This window comes from Emys orbicularis, chromosome 6 (genome assembly GCF_028017835.1).
Source record: "Emys orbicularis isolate rEmyOrb1 chromosome 6, rEmyOrb1.hap1, whole genome shotgun sequence".
NCBI classification, from domain to species: domain Eukaryota; kingdom Metazoa; phylum Chordata; order Testudines; family Emydidae; genus Emys; species Emys orbicularis.
Window position 1 is genome coordinate 26,321,518 of NC_088688.1, and position 17,774 is coordinate 26,339,291.

Consider the following 17,774-nt stretch of genomic DNA (forward strand, 5'->3'; position numbering starts at 1 on the left):
GTTAAATTGCTTACCTAAAGGAAAATAACGAGGTGTCCCAGCGTATATCTTTCCAAGCAATACCATCTTTAGACTAAGAGCTTGCATTCTGTCAGCTGGGCTCAGAGTCACACTGTCACTCAACTCTGAAAGAGAACAGTTAGGCATATAATGTATCTTTAAAACTAAAGTTTACCGAGGGTAATTAAATTAAAAAAAAAACAACAACAGCTATTACCTATTACTACAGTGTTGTACTTGCATTTACCACTGACACTCCAAGCAAGTCTTTTCTAACCCTGACTTTTATATTCTTAGGGCATACACATAACTACACTTATTGTTGGTGGGAAGTCAGTATGTATGCATGTGGAAATGCAAATACACTTTCAGATTTCATATGAATGCATATATGTTACATGAATACGTTTCGTATTTCCTTGAATTTCACATAAATCCACTAATATAGATGACCAAATGGCTTTAATATCTTAAAAAGTCTTATCAAATAGCTTTTGGGAGACCTATGTGAAATGAACTGCAGTTTCAATCCAATACCCAAAGTGGAAAAGTGCATACATTGCAAAATCACCATCAGTGGTGACACAACTTTCCTGGCAATTTCCAGTACAAAAGCCAGGACTGAATGGGCAAGAAAAGTGAACTACTTGTTCACTATAGAGGTTAAGGCAAACTGGCAGAGCCAAGCTGGGAAGCCTGCACTGCTGGAACCAGTGCTCTACCTCTTCTTTGGATAAACAGAAGACTTCAGTTTCCGTGCTGTCAATTTGGCAACCTTTCATAAACACTAAATTCATTTGAGGCTTTAATCCTTCTCAGCATAGTTTTACTTAACATTTTGATTAAGATTTCCTTATCCTGAAACCTTCAGATGAAAGTCTGCAGGATTTCTGAAGCCATCTCTTTTAGAAATGCCCCTGTACAATGGCAACCAAGAGGAGCATAAACAGAGCTCTGCTCTGCCAAGCAGGTGATCAGAGGTTTGGGGTCAGCAGGGGGTAGGAATGGGGTGGAGGAGGTAGCACACTCTGCCCTCTAGAAGGATCTTCTTTTGCCATTTGGCAACTCATTTCTGTCTCCAGAGAACACTATGTCCAGACTCTCCTTGAAGAGAGACATGGTTGCACATAATTGGTACAGGATCTGGGGGGAGTTGGGGGAGGGGGTGTTTTAGTGGATCACAAACTAAATAGGAGTCAACAATGTAATACTGTTGCAAAGCAAAACAAAAAAACAAGCATCCTGAATGTATGAGAAAGAGTGTTGTAAGCAAGAAAAGTAATTCTTCTACTCAGCACTGATAAGGCCTCAACTGGAGTATTGTGTCCAGTTCTGGGCACCACACTTCAGGAATGATGTGGACAAACTGGAGAAAGTTCATAGGAGAGCAACAAAAATTATTAAAGGTCTAGAAAACATGAACTACTAGGAAAGACTGAAAAAATTGGGTTTGTTTAGTCTGGAGAACAGAAGACTGAGGTGGGACATGATAACAGTCTTCAAGTAAGGCAAAAGGTTGTTATAAAGAGGAGGGTTATAAATTATTCTTCTTATCCACCGAGAATCGGACAAGTAGTAAGCGGCTTAGATTGCAGCAAGGGAGATTTAGGCTAGAGATTAGGAAAAAATTCCTAACTGAGAAGGATAGTTAAGCACTGGAACAAACTACATACGGAGGTTGTGGAATCTTCAACATTGGAGGTTTTTAAGAACAGGTTAGACAAAATATCTGTCCGGAATAGTCTAGATAATACTTTACTCCTGCTTCCGTGCAGGGAACTGGACTAGATAACCTATCTCGGTCCCTTCCAATCCAACATTTCTATGATTCTAGAAGGCAATGAAGGGGAGTAAGATGATTAATGGGGTGGGAGGATGTGCTGTAAAAAAATGCCCATCTATAATGTGGGTTATTCAAGTCACATGTACATGTAAATCATCCTAAGGTTTTTTTGTACAAATATTTGATTTCTACCTTCCGTTAGGCACTGGAAACAATCATGTTAACATTACTGAATTCATAGGCAGTGCTCAAAAACCCAAGCACAGTTCAATTTCAACATACCACTTAATAAAGCCATTTTTTTTAATTGTGTAAACAGATAATGCTACTAACAAATGAACATATTTATTATTATAATGGAAAATAAGTGATTTTTTCCCCTACTTATGTTATAACATGTCTGTGTTTAATTCACACAGCTGCATTCCACTCACTGTTAACACAGCTTCTAAATCTTTAGAATGATTGAAATGAGGAACATTCAACGGCCATGTCCACAACTGGAAGAAAATGTACTTCTACTGCTGCAATACAAACAGACTCAAGTCCCAGTCTCAAAACAAGCTCCATGTGAGTGCAGAGGATGAGGACCTCATCCTGTACTATTCTTTTGTTTAAATAATAAACCTTTGAATTTTTACAAAATTCCTAAGCTCTGAAGTTAATATTTAGGTTTCACATTCAATGACGTATACTGCAGAATATTCCTAAAAGATGTACTTAACATCTCATGTGGATAGGATACTAACAGCAGCATAAGATCACTGGCACTAAATGCTTTCATTATCAGTTATTCTATATTTCTAACCTACTTCAGTCCCAGTCTGTCAAGACTTACCTTTCTCAATTATTTCTTGCCAAAGAGTCTGCACCAAAATAGGGTCTGAATGACCTGCACAATGTATAATTGCAAGCTTACACTCTGAGAGTTTGAAAGGGTCAGCGAATTCACCATACAGCTGCAATAAAAGAGACAGTTTGATATTTCAGTCAAGACAAAACAACATGATTTACTATCAGAGTGAAATTAAATAGAACAGTTATTCATTAACATGTAACATACACAAAGTGACACTAAGCCAAAATAGTAGACAGTGCATTTTAATAGCCATTGACAGATATTGTATGAAGAACATTTGTATTGAATCAAGTCAGCTCCGTATCATCATACAATCTTAAAATTTTAAAGCAAGCTAGGAAAAAACTAGAGTGTTTGCCAATTCAACACCTCTAAAATCAAAGAAGCTATGCACTGTGTAAATAATATATGTTTCCTACAGCAGACAACACAAAGAGAAAGAGAGGAACTTATTGGAGGTAAAACATGAAAATATAAGATTAGACAGGCTAAACCTAAATATATATAAATTTTGAAAATAGGAAGCTGAATTCACTGAGACTTTTTTGGCTAATGGCTGATAAACAATTTGATGGAATATGTCATTCTCAGATTATTAGAGAAGCTTATATTCAAGAGTGGGATAATTGCATCTTCTTTTGCATGAGTAGTTTGAGCAGTCAGGTGAACATCAACTTATTTCTAATCACCTTGGTGATGTCCATCAGCTCAGAATCCAACTGGGAAATTGCATCTTGTACTGAAGAATGATGGAAATATTGCCGCTGTAATGTTTCCTCTATTTGTAGCTGTATCCTAGCCACCTAGTTTTAAAAAATTAAGATAATTCAAGAGTCATTCATTTCATCCAAAGCTATGGAAACTTGGAAAAACCTAGAATTGGTTCTAACACATTTGAATATAGAAATTCCATGAGTATATGTTAGAGACATAGTCCTACTAAAGTGAGTGCATCTGGATCTGCTGATTTTTATTGGGACAATGCATTTCAGCCTAAACAGTTTGTTTTTGCATTTACATCAGTAGAAAAAAAAATAGTGTAATTGCCAATAATACAAAAGACCTATGCTAACACTGATACTAATAGAAACATTAACTTTTCATCATAGCTTCTCCCCTGTCCTGTCCCTCCTTCCCCCTTGTCCCATCCATTCTCCTTCCCTCCAAGGCCCCTCCTCTTCTCACTTTTCTTTCCATTTCCTCCTTAATGAAGCCCACCTCCCAAAAAATAATTACGGAACTAACATGATGTTTGCTGCCATTACACAATTCACTCTGTTTGTGTGCTATATCCTATTCCCGCAACCTGTCTGTCTTCTTTATTAGATTTTAATCTCTTCAGGGAAGGGACTGTGCTGCTCTGTGCTTGTACAGTGCCTAGCACAATCGGGCCCCCACTCTTGGTTGGTCCTTTTGCAGTACCATAAACAAACATGACTAATAATTAATAATAATAATAATAGCAACTAAGGAAAATGGTTTTTAATTTTTTCTTACTTCCATTTTCTCTTCTAGTTCATGTAGGAATTCACCATCTGCAGCTATCGATGATATGGCAGTGGAACTCTTGGCACTCAAAATGGCACGTGCAATATATTCAAGACGCTGCTGAAGTGGAATTTCGGTGCTGTAAAAGAAACATTCAAATTGTAAGCCACATGCCTAGAACATAGAATTATAGAAATGTAGGGCAGGAAGGAACCTTGAGAAGTCTAGAACAGCCACTGTGCTGAGGAAGGACCAAGTAAACCTAGACCATGCTTGACAGGTGTTTGTCCAGCCTGTTTTCAAAAACCTCCAGTGATGGGGATTCCACAACTTTCCTTGGAAGCTTATTCCAGAGTTTACCTCCCCATAGAGTTAGAACGTTTTTCCAAAAATCTAATCAAAATCTCCCTTGCTGCAGATTAAGCCCATTACTTTTTGTTCTCCATGTTCACTAAAAAAAGGACAGTTCATCACCATTCTTTTTATAACAGCCATTAACATATTTAAAGACTGTTTTCAGGTCCCCCCTCAATCTTCTTCTCTCCAGACTAACCATACACAGGTTGTTTTTTTTAACCTTTCCTCATAAATCAGGTTTTCTAAACCTTTTACCGTGCTTGTTGTTCTCTTCTAGATTCTCCCAATTTATTCAATCTTTCCTAAAGTGTGGAGACCAGAATTGGACACACTACTCCAGCTGAGGACTCACCAGTGCCACGCAGAGTGTGACTATTACCTTCAGTGTCTTACGTATGACATTTTTGTTATTACACTCCAGAACATTAGCCTTTTTTGCAACTGCATCACAGTGTGGACGCATTCAATTTGTGAAAAGCAACAGAGGGTCCTGTGGCACCTTTAAGACTAACAGAAGTATTGGGAGCATAAGCGTTCGTGGGTAAGAACCTCACTTCTTCAGATGCAAGACTTCTTGCATCTGAAGAAGTGAGGTTCTTACCCACGAACGCTTATGCTCCCAATACTTCTGTTAGTCTTAAAGGTGCCACAGGACCCTCTGTTGCTTTTTACAGATTCAGACTAACACGGCTACCCCTCTGATACTTGATTCAATTTGTGGTCCACTATAAACCCTAGATCCTTTTCAGCAGTACTAGCGCCTACCCAGTTATTCTCAATTTTGTAGTTGCACATTTGATTCTTCCTTCCTAAGTGTAGTACTGTGCACTTGTCTTTATTGAATTTCATCTTCTTGATTTCAAACCAATTCTCTAATTTGTCAAGGTTATTTTGAGTTCTAATCCTGTCCTCCAGAGCACTTGCAATACCTCCCAACTTGGTGTCATCTGCGAATTTAATAAGGATACTCTCCACTCCACTATCCAAGTCAAAATACTGGACTGACCCCTGCGGGACACCACTAGATATGGCTTACCATTTTGACACCAAACCACTAATAATTACTCCTTGAGTATGTCTTTCAACCATTTGTGGGTACTATAATACCCAGCTTTTAGTAATTGCATTTCCCTAGTTTGTTTATGAGAATGTCATGTGGAACTGCTGTATGCAGTGGTGTTGTAGCCATGTCAGTCCTGGGATATTAGAGTGACAAGGTGGGTGAGGTAATAATATCTTTTATTGATCAACACATGTCTCATCACTCTCACTAGTAGAAGTTAGTCCAATAAAAGATATTACCTCACCCACCTTGTCTCTCTAATGTGGAGCTGTGTCAAAAAAAACTTTACTGAAGTCAAGAGATATCATGTCTACTGCTTCCCCCTATCCACTAGGCCAGTAATCCTGTCAAAAACGCGTGTTCCCAAAATAATTATACTAAAGGGAACATAGGAATCAGGACTTCTAAATTCTCCCGGCTCTGACACTGACTCAAAGTGTAACTGAATAACCACTTTGCACATCCCATCTGTAAGACATTCCTCCCTCTGCTACTCTACAATTATTATATAAAACTATATAATAAAATACACAATGTAACTAAAAGTTACCATTTAATATTCCACAACTACATTAATTCTGTAACTTGTTTATTTTTGTATAAAATATGCAACAATTTCCATTTTATCATTCTAATAGTGGCCAAGTTAAAAACTGACATTTATATCATAATATTTTAGGTTTTTGTTTATTGTTTAGTCTTTACACAAATTAACTTTTCTTTTATTATCTCAATACTAGGAATAATACATTGATTACAAAGTGCCCATACCTATGCATGTCTGCCAATTTAGCCAACACTCTGGCTGCATTACTGAAGTTCCTGTTCTTCTCAAAGTATCGCCACAGTAAATCCATATAACGGACTTTGTTTTGATCAACCTTGGCCATACGCACCAGATATGGCTCCAGAAATGGGGAGGTAATCTGCAGGAATCATATAAACCACAGTTAAGTCTCTTTTTTTTTTTTTTTTTTTTTTTTTAAAGCATCCTTAAAAACTTCTCTGTTCCTAGTGTATGTGTTTTTAGCCAGTATTACAATCAACTCTTTTGGCCTAATAGAAGTACCCTACAAAATATTTGTGTGAGTATGTTTGTTTTGCATGATCTTACCTGTAGCAGTTTATCTGCAAGGTCAGCTTGTATCAGCCAGTTGTAGAGAGCAATAGAGAAGAGTTCATCTGTTGAACGCTGAGCCAATTTTAGCATTTGTTCAAACTAAAGGAAGAAAAGCCTAAAGCTGTTACTCCAGAACTGTTCACATTTCATACATAGCTCAAAGTCTTTGTCACTGAGTTTAAACATTGCATGTTTATATGTGTCAACATCTATATTAACATTCAATAATTTTTATGAACACCGTATCTTCTCACATACTGAAACAAGTTCATTTCAAGTCCTGACTTTATCTCTGTTAATTTGCTTTGCAACAATATGTTGTACAAACTTTTTATAAGAAGTTTTATACCCCTCAGGAAACAAATTGGTAGCCTTTTAACTTAAACCTTTCCTAGTATTTAAAAAGCAAGATAGTTGTGACTATCTCTCTTTTGTAAATTTCTTACATGCTGTCCCGCTTCTTCATTGCTCAGCATATTGGGATCAGATGACAACACTGGAGGGCCTGGCTTTTTGGGTACACTGGGAGACTGAGGAGCAGCTTTACTTTGATTTACTAGTTCCTGAAGGGTGTCAGTGATGCATTTGTAACTGTTTAACCTGCAAGTAGGTGCAAGAGAAAGAACAGTTGAAGTTACAGATATCTGTGAGATCCTTGTTCCCACAAGATAGGTTACTGAATATATTAGAAAAATATTTCTGAAACTAAAAAGAAAAGTTTTTGTAGGACCCTGTCAGCGGAATCAATGTAATTTACTACCAGTCTCTCTCTTCTGGAATGATCTTTCTCACAAATACTTTGTTGTGCAAATTCCCCACTTCCGTAGTAACTGCTAACATGCTATTTTCCTTTCAGTTAGGAGGGCAGGATGCAAAGGCCTTGTAGGCTGCTTATTCCCAATCAGAAATAATTTAAGGATTATACACTATGAATACTACTCCTCACCCAGGTCATATTTTTCATAATGGAGCATCTTCCATTAAAAAAGTAACATGACTAAAGCTGGCCAACATTTTACAGATATTCTTGAAGTCAATACTGCCCCAAACAATAGTGCTGCAAAGGGGGACAGTTAAAATCTTGAATATCATCCACAATAACTTTTTTTTTTTTTTTACAAGTTACAGGTTAATTCAATTATATAAAGGTTAGATCACAGACCACCTTTCCCAAACCATATCTTACAGTCTACAATCAATTAACCTTTTGGCCCAAATAAAGATGGCACATTTTACCAATATCTAAGGAACATGCACTGAGAAAAATATGTTCTCACCCTGCTCTTAATTCTAGAAGGCTTATCTATCATCCCACCTAAATCAGCTGCTAAATTCTTATGAGTAAATTGCCTTGAATAAAATTGCCCGTATATCCTGAAAACTTGCCTCTCCTGGAAAGCCTGGAGTCCAACAATATCCTCATCAGGTTCTCCATTTTTGTAGAAATGAAGTCCAAGACCTTGAGGATCCTTCTTCTCAGCAGCAGTAAGAGACAATTCCACCACACCCTCATAGAAACGCACTTGAGATAAGGAAGAACTGAGAGTTTGGTCTATCACAATATTAAACATACTGCAAACTGCTATGCAATACTGAACTAATATATTGCACACTTCCCATTTTAGAATGCAAGAATTCCCCCCACTCCCAATGGCCCTGATCCTACAAACACTTATGCACATGCTTAAAGTTATACATTTGAAGGATTGGGACCCAAATAATTTTGAATGTTACAGCAGTTGTATGATTATCTACAAAAAGCATTCATTTTCTCTGAATGCTACGTTAACACAGATTCATCTTTCAGCAACATGTACGGTATGAGACAACACCTGCAACAATAAACAGCCATTTAAATTCTACCCTAGGTGTTTTGTTAAAACAATTTTACCAAATGGTTAAGTGCCTTGGCAATTTAATGTAGAAAATGCGGAACAGTGCACAGGAATATTTTTTAAATAGGAAAAATATGTCTGAGTTGCTCAAATCTAATCAAGAAAAGCCATAAACAAAAAGAAGATTTTGATGTGTATAAAATGCAAGGGCTAACAACAAGCTATTTATGGGCGAAATTTGCTCAAAAACCAGAGGGAAATAAAAAACATGGCACTAATGGACATCAGGAAAACTTCTTTATGCACAGAATAATAAGTTTATGGAATGGATAACAAAACGCTAAAATTAGAAATGAAAAAACCCAAACAAGTTCAATAAGTATAGTGTCTGAAGTAAATAGGATGAAATTCAATAAGGACAAATGCAAAGTACTCCACTTAGGAAGGAACAATCAGTTGCACACATACAAAATGGGAAATGACTGCCTAGGAAGGAGTACTGCGGAAAGGGATCTGGGGATCATAAGCTAAATATGAGTCAGCAATGTAACACTGTTGCAAAAAAAAAAAAAAAAAAGCAAACATCATTCCGGGATGTATTAGCAGGAGTGCTGTAAACAAGACACAAGAAGTAATTCTTCCGCTCTACTCTGCGCTGATTAGGCCTCAACTGGAGTATTGTGTCCAGTTCTGAGTGCCACATTTCAGCAAAGATGTGGACAAATTGGAGAAAGTCCAGAGAGGGATAGCTCAGTGGTTTAAGCATTGGCTTGCTAAACCCAGGGTTGTGAGCTCAATCCTTGAGCAGGCCATTTAGGGATCAGGGTCAAAAATCTGTGTGGGGATTGGTCCTGCTTTGAGCAGGGGGTTGGACTAGATGACCTCCTGAGGTCCCTTCCAACCCTGATATTCTATTCTATGATTCTAAGAGCAACAAAAATGATTAAAGGTCTAGAAAACATAACCTATGAGGAAAGATTGAAAAAACTGGGTTTGTTTAGTCTGGAGAAGAGAAGACTGAGTGGGGACATAACAGTCATGTACATAAAAGGTTGTTACAAGGAGGATGGAGAAAAATTGTTCTCCTTAACTTCTGAGAATAGGACAAGAAGCAATGGACTTACATTGCAGCAAGGGCGGTTTAGGTTGGACATTAGGAAAAGCTTCCTAATTGTCAGGATGGTTAAGCACTGGAATAAATTGCCCAGGGAGGTTGTGGAACCCCCATCATTGGAGATTTTTAAGAGCAGGTTAGACAAACACCTTTCAGGGATGGTCTAGATAATACTTAGTTCTGCTATGGGTGCAGGGGACTAGACTAGATCGGGGATTTTCAACTTCTTTCTTTCTTTCTTTTCCTCCCAACATGTTATAAAAATTCCATGGCCCACCTGTGCCACTACAACTGTTTTTCAGCCGATTAAAAACCAGGCCGGCATTAGGGGAAAGCAACCAGAACAACTGCCCAGGGTCCCACGTCACAAGGAACTCTGTGAAACTAAGTTGCTCGGGCTTCGGCTTCAGCCCCGAGCAGTGGGGCTTGGGATTCGGCGTTCTGCCCTGGGCCCCAGTGAGTCTAATGCTGGCCCTGCTTTCTAGTTTATTTTGGTAGACCCCCTGAAACCTGCTTGCGCCTCCCAGGGGGCCCCAGACCCCTGGCTGGGAACTGATGGACTAAATGACCTCTCGAGGTCCCTTCCAGTCCTATGATCCTATGGTGAAAAGAAGAATCATTACAGATTAAGCCTATTGATGGACAGATGTAAGTGAGCTGCTTAGATTCCTTCCATCCTGAAATGCGATTACCAATAATAGCATAAAAAAAGGTAAAGAGTTAACATATTTAGAATGCGAATTAGTACATAAGCCCCCTGTCTCCATGTGTTCATTTCCTCTTACCTATATGTATATTTTTCTGGATTATCTCTTGGATACTCCAAGAATACTATGCCTTGATCTGAAGTGCCAAAGAGGTAAAAATGGGATCTGAACCAAAGACTGAATTCAAAAGTTGTCAAGTTTCCAGTGCTGTTTGCCTCTCACCTTGTCTATATTGTACACAGACATTAGAAAGGTCCACTTGATTGCTGATCTTTTGGTACTCCTTCAATGACTCTCTTAGCATCTTCTCTTTTTCCAATTTGCTCTGAACCTGTCGGGACCGCTGAAGCAATTCATTTGCCTACAGTGAAACAATTGGAAATTTAAATCCTTACTAATTTAAGTTACACTGTCATGGAGATTTTCTTTGCAATAACTCACTCTTTCTGTTAACTCACATTTCAAAGCCTGAAGTACTACAGACCTTATCACTTCAAGTTAAAAAAAAAAAAAAAAAAAAAAAAAAGTTCTCTGCCCAGAGACAACATGTCAAGTTTTAGGCAGAAAGATTCTGTATCCAAGATGAGGGATGAAAGGAGGTTTTTGTTACTTGTTTACTGGCTGACTGAACGGAATGAATTGGTTCCTGTTTGAATGCTTGTTTTTAATGCTCCCAGGTGGGTTACAGTGTTGGAAGGTTGCTTAAATGTTGGGGCAACAGAGGTTTTATATAGATGCCTTTTTAACTATTATATAAATCTAAAGGAAATAAAGTTGGAGATTGAATTAGAAGTAGATTCATAATGGAAAATGGGCATTTAGCTATTGTATCACTACCAAATGACAAAAGCAACAGAGTCCTGTGCATCCGACGAAGTGGGCATTCACCCACGAAAGCTTATGCTCCAATACATCTGTTAGTCTTAAAGGTGCCACAGGACTCTCTGTTGCTTTTTACAGATCCAGACTAACACGGCTACCCCTCTGATACTTGATACCAAATGACAAGTCATTTAATGGCAAATAAATCTGACAGTCAAGAGCACAAACATTTTGTGCTCATCTGATCACACTACCTAATATTCTGCAAGTTTGGATGGAAGACTAGTAATGATAATCAGCACATTTAAAGTAATTTGAGGTTTACATTGAGCTCCAAGAGGATACAGTGGGATTAATATAAAATGCACAATAGCATTTTGCTACGACAAAAGAACAATTATACAAAACAATTCTGTCTTCCTCTCACTTTCACCACAGAGAATCAAAAGTACATTATACCTTGGAACAGACAGCATCATCAGTACTGTACAGAAGTGGACATATGTCTTGTAAATGTGAACTGATGCCATCCACAGCAGCATTATCTCTGATGTAACAGTTAATTAGAGAGGCAATGAGTGCTCCAGTTAACTCTTTGTCTCTAATTACTAAGTCTTTGAAAGTAGTAATCTTCAAATGCTCTTGAAATTCCTATGGGAAGAAAAAAATACATTACATTTCCAAAAATGCAGCATTCTCACATTTCCAACCAGGACTATTATAATAGAAGCAAATTCAGCTGCTTTCCCAATAAACAAACAAATAAATTTCAATGACCAAAATTCACAGAATCAATGCACATTTTTTAATGCATGTTAAAGACTAAAATAGAAAATACTACATTAAAGAGGATGATCCAGCAGTTATGGCCCTTGCCTGGGATTCAGAAGAGCAGAGTGCAATTCCCTGCTCTGCCAAGGACTTCCTGTGTGACCTGAAGTCTGTGTCACTTAAGTCTCTGTGCCTCGGTTCCCCAACTGTAAAACGGGCTGATAATACTGTGTCCCTACCTCAGAGGGCAGTTGTGAGGATGAATATGTTAAACACTGTGAGACATTCTAGGGCCCATATATCGAGATGGATAAATGAATACAGGTGACTCAAAGGACTTTGGGCTCGAAGGAAATTATGCATGTTTGCACCCTTTTTTGCATAAAGTATTAAAGGTTATCATCCTGTTTTTTAAAAAAATATTATAAATATCTGGTCGTGAATCTTTTTGCGAACTAGTGGTATTATATCTCAAGAGACTGAAAACTGCAAGAATGCAAGAGCAAGGGTTTTTTGTTTTTTAGTTTTAACATCTAGTTAACTAACTCTTGACAAACACTGGAGAAATGTGTCTTTTTAAAAACAATCACACCCAACCTCAAAAGTGAGGACTGAGAAAACTCCCATGTCGATTTTTTAACCAACAAATAAAACACAGATACTTTCCCTCAGAGAGCACGCGCACACACACACACACACACACACACACACACTCTCTCTCTCTCTCAAATCATATTATCCTCACTATCACCAGGACAGAATTACTCACGCTCATAAATTAACTGCTGATGCTAGATTGGTGCTAATGGTGCAATGTTTTTCATTGCCAAACAAAACAACTTTGATTAAAGCTGTTATTGATGGTCAACTTAGAACACGCCATGTTATTTACACAAGACAAATGTAGTTACTTTCTTTCCTTTATAAAGATGACCTCAGTTCTACTTTCCGTGTCACGGAAATCAACTGTGTTTCAAATAGGCTTTAGATTCCAAAGGTGTCTGAGTTACTTGATGCAGCATTTGTTGACACATCTGCCAATTATCTTAATGGTAGCAGCAGCAGAAGTTCCTCCACAAATTTCCTGAATGGCCCTTTGCATCCTAAAACTGCTGGGACTTGAAGCCTCTGGTACCTGGGCCTTTCTTCCTCTGCTAGACCTTTGCAAGCCAGAAGGCAGGGAGTGAATTTTCTATGCAGGCTCATTTCAGTCCCATTGTCTTCACTCTGCACTTCCCAGACTTTGCTCAATGGCAAAGTGAGGACAGAGTGATTACAAAACAAACTCAATGTTAACTTCTAAGCAGAGTTTTAAAACAGCAAATCCAGTATTACTTAATAGCATTTCAAATATGCCAATTAGTTTAGGGCGTGAGAGCGACACGTTAAGATTTTATTTTAACTGAGTACTTGCAACACCAAGAAAACTGAACTCTGGAAATCTCTGTACATGCTGTATAGGTTGTGAAGTCCATTTAAATGGATTAGACTAACACTGTTTAGAATAAATACTTAAGAAGTCCAGACTTGTTAAATGCAATCAATTAAAAAAAACAACAGACTGTTGTTCAGTAAATTTTATACCATACCTTCTGAAGCTCACCTACAACAACATTGAATTGGTGCTCACAGAGAAGTTTCCACAAAGCTAAAGCCTGGCAAGTTTTGTGAACAAGTTGCTGGATCCCTTGAAGTGAGGTCTTCTCCGTTAACTGTGCCTCTGCTGTAACATTGAATAGATCATGGGTAAATTTCTATTCAGGTACTACATGTGCTCTTCTTGAGTTACCATGCCAACTTTTGTTTTACAATGACATTTCCCCATATTTTTAAGGAGTTTTTTCCTCTCTCTTTGCTGTTTCATTTTCATTCCTGTTTGTGTGGATCTTTAAATCTCAACACTTCCCAAAACAGATACTAATTTGTCACCACTGATCTCCAACTACAAACACAACAGAAGACCTTTTTGATAAATCAACATAGTTCTGTATGTGCACACTGATTTCATATATTGACCAGCCTCAAATAGAAGTCCAGATTAATAATTTATCATAAATCAAAAAAATAGTGTATTAAACAAACTATACTAAATTATTCGAGAAACAGCAATTATAAATAATTTACTTAATTTCTTTCAATTTATAACTGTTATGGTAATACAAATAAATTATTGATAATAGTAATACATTAACTAATAGCATCTTCTATTTAACAGCATCCCTTAAATATGAAATCTAAGTAACAAAAATAAAAAGTAAAAAACCCCAATCCATGGATTGGCGTTAAGGATGTGTTATGATGAAATATGAATGTCTTTATATTGGATATAATATGTTGATTATGTAGGCAATGTAATAATTATGATGTCCTTAATTCACTTCTTTGGTTAAGTGCTTGCATGTTGTGAAGGATGCAACCGCTGCTGGTCACTTGGCAACCACAACTATGTTTTGAAAGGAAGTTTTTCAGTTTTGGCATGCACACAGAAAAATATAACAAAACATGAATAGGCATAGATCATTTTCATTCTATTTAAAGGTTGTTTTTTTTTACACTATTGGCAATATTTGTTACAGAAATGAGAGAGAGAGCATGAGAGAATTAATAAACTGAAGAAACCTAAAGAACTTCGATCCTTGCTGTGTATGTGCACCAGACAGATCTCATACTGCATCTCTGTGAGTAACCCCTCATCCTCTCTGGTTTCTGAGTGCTGGCTGAGGTCTAATACCTATATTTAAGGAGGAAGCACAGTCTAATGGATTGGGTGACAGGAATTCATGAGTTCTAAACCGAGCTCTGCTATCTTCTTGATGGCTGGACTTTGCAAGTCTCAGTTACCTCATCAGTTAATGGGGAGTAATACAGAAGAATTGCTTGGATTAATGTTATTACATCATTTAGAAAAGGTAAATTGCTATGTACTATGATTAACAAATACAGACAATTTTATGAATTAGCATGGCACAGATATGATCTGTATTACTGTATCATCTAGAAGCCCTAGTCATGGACAGAGGACCCCATTATGTATAGAGACTTGTGACAAAAAGGGAGAAAGACCATAAGAATGGCCATAGTGGATCAGGCCAATGGTCCATCTAGTCCAGTATCCTGTCTTCCAACAATGGCTCGTACCAGATACTTCAGAACAGAATAGGGCAATTACTTAATGATCCGTCCCGTCCTCCAGTCTCAACTTCTGGCAGTCTGAGGTTTAGGGACACTCAGAGCATGGGGTTGCATCCCTGACCATCTTGGCTAACAGCCACTGATAGACCCATCCTCTATGAACTTATCTAATTCTTTTTTGAACCCAATTAAGTTTTGGCCTTCACAACATCCCCTGGCAATGAGTTCCACAGGTTGACAGTGAGTTGTGTTTGTTTAAAGCTGCTGCCTATTAAATTTCATTGGGTGACCCCAGCTCTTGTGTTATGTGAAGGAATAAATAACACTTTTGTTATTCACTTTCTTCACACTATTCATGGTTTTATAGACCAGCATCATATCCCCTCTTAGTCGTCTCTTTTCCAAGGTGAACAGTCTCCGATTTTTTAATCTCTCTGCATATGGAAACTGTTCCATGCCCCTAATAATTTTTGTTGCCCTTCTGTGTACCTTTTCCAATTCTAATATATAATTTTTGAGATGGGGCCATCAGAACTACATGCAGTATTCAAGGTGTGGGCACACCAGGGATTTACATAGTAGCATTGTGATACTTTCTATCTCATTGTCTATCCCTTTCCTAATTGTGTCTCTGTCTCTGCACATTGAGCAAATGTTTTCAGAGAACTATCCACAATGACTCCAAGATCTTTCTTGAGTGGTAACAGCTAATTTAGACCCCATAATCTTGTACATATAGTTGATATTATGTTTTCCATTGTGCATTACTTTGCATTTATCAACATTGAATTTCATCTGCCATTTTGTTGCCCAGTCACCTAGTTTTGGGAGATCCCTTTGCAACTCTTTGTAGTCAGCTTTGGACTTAACGGTCTAGAATAATTTTGTATTGTCTTCAAATTGCCACCTCACTGTTTACCCCTTTTTCTGGATTATTTATGAATACATTGAACAGAACTGGAACCATTACATATCCTTGGGGTACACTGCTATTTACTTCTCTCCACTGTGAAAACTGACCATTTATTCCTGACATTTGTTTCCTATCTTTTAACCAGTTACTGATCCATGAGAGGGCCTTCCCTCTTACCTCATGACTCCTTACTTTGCTTAATAGCCTTTGATGTGGGACCTTGTTAAAGGCTTTCTGAAAGTCCAAGTACATTATATTGACTGGATCACGCTTGTCCACATGCCTGCTTATACCCTCGAAGAATTCTAATAGATGGGTGAGGCATGATTTCCCTTTGCAAAAGCTGTGTTGACTCTTCCCTAACATACTGTGTTTATCTATGTGTCTATCATTCTGTTCTTTACTATAGTTTCAACCAATTTGCCTGGTACTGAAGTTAAGCTAACGGGCCTGTAATTGCCAGGGTTACTCTGGAGCCCTTTTTTTTTTTTTTTTTTTTTTAAAAAGACCAGAGTACAGACAACCATCTAGCTTTTATTTTATTCCAGTGTTTCTGAGTGTAAGAAATAGGACTGAGAAAACATAAGTCAAAATCTTGCTTAATTCTTCATAGAGGAGAAAGCGCTTAAAAACTGCTTTAATTAGTTTAATTTATTGAAATGTCATGGGGAAATGTGACCTGTGGTTTTCCATACCTCTGACAGCTAGATGCTACTGTCCTTAATAATTTGATATTCATTTTACAGACAAAAGTTATGTTTGTGAATTGCTTTAAGGAGTCAGTTTGAATACTAAATCTTACAATATCCAATTGGAACTCATCCTAAACAGGATATACATTTGTACTCTGTGATGAGTGATGTCACCCATCAAATTCAAAGCAGAAAGACTAGCAAGTGTTGCTATGTCTACATTTGGGTTTTCATGTTGGGCACATGCTTCGTCCCCAAAGGAACCATACAGAAATGCCCACCCCAATTTCCCCATAGAAATAAATGCAGAAATGTTGGTACTGACAAAATATTATAATCTTGTCAGAAATGAAGAGCAAAATGTGAACAGTTGACGTCACCCAGACTACATTGTTCTTTGTACAGTTCTTATCTCTGAGTACAGTTTATTCACACAAGCCAATTCTGCATTTTTATTCAGGCTCTTAACTGGAACAGCTGTGAGAGATTAGCATTTGGATGCACCACCTTTTGCTACTCATCATTCAAGAGTATTTCCCTTACCATGGAACTTCCTCTGGAGCTCTTGTTGCACTTGCTGAGAACTTCCACCATCAGGCCGCATGAACCCTAGTAACCTCTGCTGCAGGTTAGCGGGGGTGCTAAAACTGCAATTCCAAAATAAATTAAGAAGCTATTAGTACAAACCCTGAACATTTATTTTAAAAAGAAACTAAAAACTAAGTTTGAGAATTTGAGTAGATATGTTTTATTAGAGAGGAAATGAACACTTTAAGGCAAAATGAACAGCATTGTTGTATCTATATGGAATAATTTTTGAAGGCAGCACTTCTAGGCCCTTTGTAAACCAAGCATATTCAATCCTACCTTGGGTTTCCAAGAGCTCCTACTGTTGCAAACTGTGAATTTCTGTCCAGAAATTCCTGTAAGCCTTTTAGTTCCTGTAACACGGATTCTAGCATGTGCGATGGAACACTGCTTTCAATCTGCAAAAGAAGGAGGGGGCTTCTTTACATTTCAAATCTCTGAACCTTTTAAATTTTCAGCTGAGAGATATGAAACGGTCATTAAAGAATAAAAACCACCAAGACAATATTATCAAAAGGACAACATATTGA

General features: G+C 37.7%; 1 protein-coding gene across 2 annotated transcripts in view; it reads right to left on the reverse strand.

The window, feature by feature from the left end:
- The window catches only part of NUP155 (nucleoporin 155), a 57,054-nt gene that overhangs the window by 8,151 nt on the left and 31,129 nt on the right, over nucleotides 1–17,774 (reverse strand). The window contains exons 20-32 of one of the 2 annotated variants that reach the window (XM_065406185.1): nucleotides 17,524–17,642; nucleotides 17,200–17,297; nucleotides 13,509–13,639; nucleotides 11,608–11,799; nucleotides 10,549–10,687; nucleotides 8,057–8,192; nucleotides 7,117–7,270; nucleotides 6,665–6,769; nucleotides 6,322–6,476; nucleotides 4,140–4,269; nucleotides 3,332–3,445; nucleotides 2,622–2,742; nucleotides 15–125 (exon numbers count right to left, since the gene is read on the reverse strand). In XM_065406185.1, the coding sequence (XP_065262257.1) occupies nucleotides 15–125; nucleotides 2,622–2,742; nucleotides 3,332–3,445; nucleotides 4,140–4,269; nucleotides 6,322–6,476; nucleotides 6,665–6,769; nucleotides 7,117–7,270; nucleotides 8,057–8,192; nucleotides 10,549–10,687; nucleotides 11,608–11,799; nucleotides 13,509–13,639; nucleotides 17,200–17,297; nucleotides 17,524–17,642 (1,705 nt within the window). The remainder of the gene's footprint in view (nucleotides 1–14; nucleotides 126–2,621; nucleotides 2,743–3,331; nucleotides 3,446–4,139; nucleotides 4,270–6,321; nucleotides 6,477–6,664; nucleotides 6,770–7,116; nucleotides 7,271–8,056; nucleotides 8,193–10,548; nucleotides 10,688–11,607; nucleotides 11,800–13,508; nucleotides 13,640–17,199; nucleotides 17,298–17,523; nucleotides 17,643–17,774) is intronic. The other variant, XM_065406186.1, reaches the window with a different exon arrangement.